Source organism: Hydra viridissima, unplaced genomic scaffold, assembly GCF_058129835.1.
Source record: "Hydra viridissima isolate aposymbiotic clone 2 unplaced genomic scaffold, HvirCarnegie_v1 scaffold_6, whole genome shotgun sequence".
In the NCBI taxonomy this organism is placed as follows: Eukaryota; Metazoa; Cnidaria; class Hydrozoa; order Anthoathecata; family Hydridae; genus Hydra; species Hydra viridissima.
This window is the reverse complement of record NW_028324305.1, coordinates 4,488,825-4,493,188: the sequence shown is the minus strand read 5'-3', so window position 1 is coordinate 4,493,188 and position 4,364 is coordinate 4,488,825. Positions and strand designations below refer to the sequence as shown.

General features: G+C 29.7%; 1 protein-coding gene across 1 annotated transcript; it reads right to left on the bottom strand.

Annotated features, from left to right (window-relative positions):
• Positions 1–1,932: 1,932 nt before the first annotated feature.
• On the bottom strand, positions 1,933–4,087 carry LOC149886729 (uncharacterized). Its single transcript, XM_090091424.1, has 4 exons — positions 4,072–4,087; positions 3,123–3,215; positions 2,208–2,401; positions 1,933–2,001 (listed from the first exon to the last, which is right to left on the bottom strand). Exons 1-4 carry the CDS (start codon positions 4,085–4,087, stop codon positions 1,933–1,935), a joined length of 372 nt encoding a protein of 123 aa, XP_089947550.1.
• Positions 4,088–4,364: the final 277 nt, after the last annotated feature.

Below are 4,364 nucleotides of genomic sequence, written 5' to 3'. Positions count from 1 at the left end.
TTGTTTCATTCAGCACTCAATCGTCAACATTTTTAAATTTACTATTTTAATATAATGATAAACTTAAATCTGTTGACAAAACTACAATACAAACCTAATCAATATTGCAAACAATTTTATAGAAGTTGTGTCATAATTTTATTACATAACGGCATTTATTGCATACTTTTTTATACACTCAATTAACAATTTACAATTGCACTTCTCAAACTTCCAATTTCATTATAAAATATAAAACTAATGCATACATTTTTCAATCAATATAATCTGTCTTTTTCTAGTCTATATTTTGAATGTATTTTATAAATATATTAGTGTTAAATGAAATTGCTTAAGGAAATTGTGTTAACGATAATGCAATTGTAAATTGATGTGACTTCATCAATCATGGAATATATATATATATATATATATATATATATATATATATATATATATATATATATATATATATATATATATATATATATATATATATAATAAAATACACGTTTTGTTAGTTTCTAGCATAACTTTTATTTCATTTTTGGTATTAAAAGATAAGTCTAAAATTAAATTTAAAGTTAAAAAAAAAATTGCCTTTCAATTTATTATAAAGACAAACTTTGATAGAGAACTCAAGTCTCAAATACTAAGTTTACTAAAGTCTAAAGAATACTTCAGCTGAAAATTTCAATATATACTATTGAAAAGTTTAAAGACAATTTTCGCATGTTGACGCATTACCTTAGTAATGCGTTAGTTTGCGCACGCTTAGTATCATTACACGAGCACATTGTGAACATTCACAGAACAAGTCATTTTATGGTGCGTTTGCAGACATCAAGCCGATGATGTTTTCCGACGGAACATAAGTTAATTTATTGTATTTGTCGGACCAACATTGGGCCGATAAAGTAAAACGATGCCAATCTAAAGCTGATATAAAACATGTCGGCAAGACATCGGGCCGACGTCCATGTGTTATCTGGGATATGTAACAAATATATTTATATTGGATTAGAGGGAGACTGGAAGGTGGTGACAATAGAAAGGTGTGCAAATACGAACTATCCATATGCAATAATTGAAAAAAAGAGATTTAATTTACTATAGAAATATACTTTATTGCATCCACAAGAAAAGAGTACATGATTATAAATCATTTTTCAGATTTTCGTGATGCTGGTGTTTTTTTTAATACACCCTGAATAAATTTATGGACTGTCTCCTCCGATTCCTTTGGATGTGCCTCTCGGACAGCCGCTTAAAGGAGAAAAATAATAAAACAATAATAGGTAAGGAAAGGTATTATTATATAATTAGCAATAACTCGAAAAATACTTAACGCATTAATTTCAAATTTTCTTAATAATGAAGCTTGTTGTATCATTTAAAGCTTTTAATCAGTTTCCACAGATTTCAAAAGACGCTTCTAAATTAATCAAATTTTTATGAGAGTAGGTGCCAACATGGCCTAGATCTTGCTTATAATGACCTTTTTTGATGCTGCTAACTTTTTTTGCTTAAAGTCTTTGTCCTCTTTTATTGATTTGTTTCCTTTCAACAAGATTTCTTTTACAAGTGCCCAGTAACTCTTGATTATGTGCTGCTCAGGGCAGTTCAGAGGATTCGCATCCTTCGGAACAAGTTTGATTCCAAATTGATTGTACAACTCCTTTTTCTTCATAGAATAGTGGATTGTTGCCGAATCTGGCCAAAAAATAACTGCCCTGCTGTGTTTGTTAATAAATGGCAAAAGACGTCTCTGAAAAAATTCGGTGATGTACAAATCGGAAGTTTTTCTTGTGACAAATGGAGCACTCTTAAGGCCACAACAGCAAATTTCGATATGTAAAAAGCTTTTTTTTTTTTGCTTTTTTAGATAATGCTGCTCTGATGTTTTATTTTTTCATAAAAAAAAGTAAAGGAAAATAAATGAAAGACTCTTTCTTATCGCCGTATAATCCTATGTGTACAGCCACCAATGTTAGTGCCTCCAACTTTACTTAGTCTTTCGATCTAAAAACGAATTTGATTTCAAATTATTTGGTTACACAATTTTTAATTTAACAATAATGTAATTGCTTCAGTTTTGACGAAAAGTAAAACCGTTACGTAACAGTAATGTAAAAGATTTATGAAACAGTCTGTAAATGAACTTTTTAGCTGAGTTTTATCTTTGGGCCTTAGTTAGAAGTGCGTTTGTTTCAAACTAGATATTTTACCAAATTCCTTTTCATAGGCTCATCAGCCAACTGATTTTCATTTTCATTAAAATTGTCCAGGTTACTAATGTTTTCTTTTAATGAAAACACGTCATCATCAATTACTCTATCAAGTATGATATCAAGACGGCCGTTTAAAGACTTAACTGCTTCTGATAGCTGCTCGAGTTTGAATAACACTTTCCTTTGGAACTCTAAAGTATAAATTACAAGTCAATTAGTATACTCTCAGGTGCTTAATGTAAGGTAGGGTGGGAATCATTTCTTAAAACTAATAGATGGGGAAGGGAGATCCCCTTCCTCATTTTATAAGGCCTCGAGGCTTTGTAAAAGTCGGGAGGGAATTAGAATCCAAATGTAATAAGCAGGGGGGAGGATGAATTTTTCTGATATCCCAAAGAAAATGAACAAACTTGTTCACAACAGGTTTCATTAAATTAATGCATATCATCATACTCATATAAGCAATTCCACCTTTTAATACCAGTTTTTAAAAATTGTTTCAATAGGATTTAACATGCTTATATGAGTTCTATACTATGGTGAGGAATATTATGCATTTGGTTAAAAATTGAGAATTTTTTAAAGGTCGACGAATTTAAAAGGCTGGTTTACACTGAAAGTTTTTTTTTTTTACAGTTTTAAGATAAACTTTCTTCGTAGATAACCAGTAAAAGTTGATAAACGGAAATGGGGTAGGAGGGAAAATCTTCCAAAAATTAATAAACGCCCCGCACCTTGTATTAAGCACCTGAGAGTACTTTATTTATATTGGCAACCTATTCACTAAAATTTAGTCTCTTTATAATAGACAGCACTAAAGAAGAGGTAAATTGATCATCTTTACAAAGAACTTCACGGATATTTTTTATCATATTCTTTATTGAAGTGATTAAATAAAGCAATAATACTTACTTCCTTGATCTATTAGAAAAACAACATTCCTCTGAGGAGTAGTGGTAGAACTTGCAGTTGGTATTCTATTCAAGCAAGCCAAGTATTGTAAGTCTGGAATAAATTGTGTTAATGTTTTATATAAGACTTTATTTTTTAACAAACACTTGTTAATGTTAAAACAAAGTCAGACAATGTGCAGATGATATTATTATTTTCACATATAAAGGTCTATACTAGTTTTCATTTAGTGGGAACTATGATAGACAAGCTAAAAGATAAAAAAATCATCTATCAAAACATAGGCTGACAATATAAGAAACAATATATATCACAATATATATCAATATAATATTTCATATACTTTTGTTTTTACTAGAATACTTAATTATCTTTTGCAAAATAATCCAATTCAAGAAAATGCTATGATGAAGTATTAGGATAAATTAATTGAAGTGAATATCTAATGTATTCTGTTGAAGAGAAATCTCAGAAATGCATGGAAACTGAGGTGCTAAATAAAAAAACATGACTAAATGACATTATTTTCTTGCTCTTTCAGTTTTGCAAGACTGTCTGACTTTTGTAAATTCAAATAATTTTTTCCCAAATAAAATCTTTTTTAAAATATTGGGAGTTATTTGACTTTATACAGTGCTAGAAACAAAAAGCATGGTAAACTATATATATCAAATACCTCAAGGGAATGAATCACTAATATTTTCAAATGTTGCGGCTTGCTTCAATTGTTGAGTGGCACACAACACACCTACAAATAAATTAAAAAATGAGAAAATTTATATTTACCCAACACCTTCAAAAAATAGACACCGTTATGGCAGTCACAGAAGGATTCACAATATTCAATTTGACCATTTAATTTTCAATGAGACCACATAGATTGAGGATTAAACCCTCTTGCAGAAGAGTATGCAATGCTTATTGCAAAAGATTCCATCATTATCCAAACTGACAAAATACGGCATTTGTATGAGTAACGGATAATGATAAACAGAAAATGAATGTCATAAAAGACAATAATTTAACTTTGGTTTTTTAGGTGGAGGAGATGCTGCAATACTTTGCGTTTCTAGCTATTCTTTTGTATAAAAACTAGCAAGACTAGAAATAGGCCCATGTAATAGAACGAAGTAACTCATTTAAATATGATATTACAGGGTGGTCCATAATTAGTGTCCCATCTTAAAGACTCAATTCCTTCAAAACTAGGAATGGAAAACACATAAAACTTTTTGATAAACA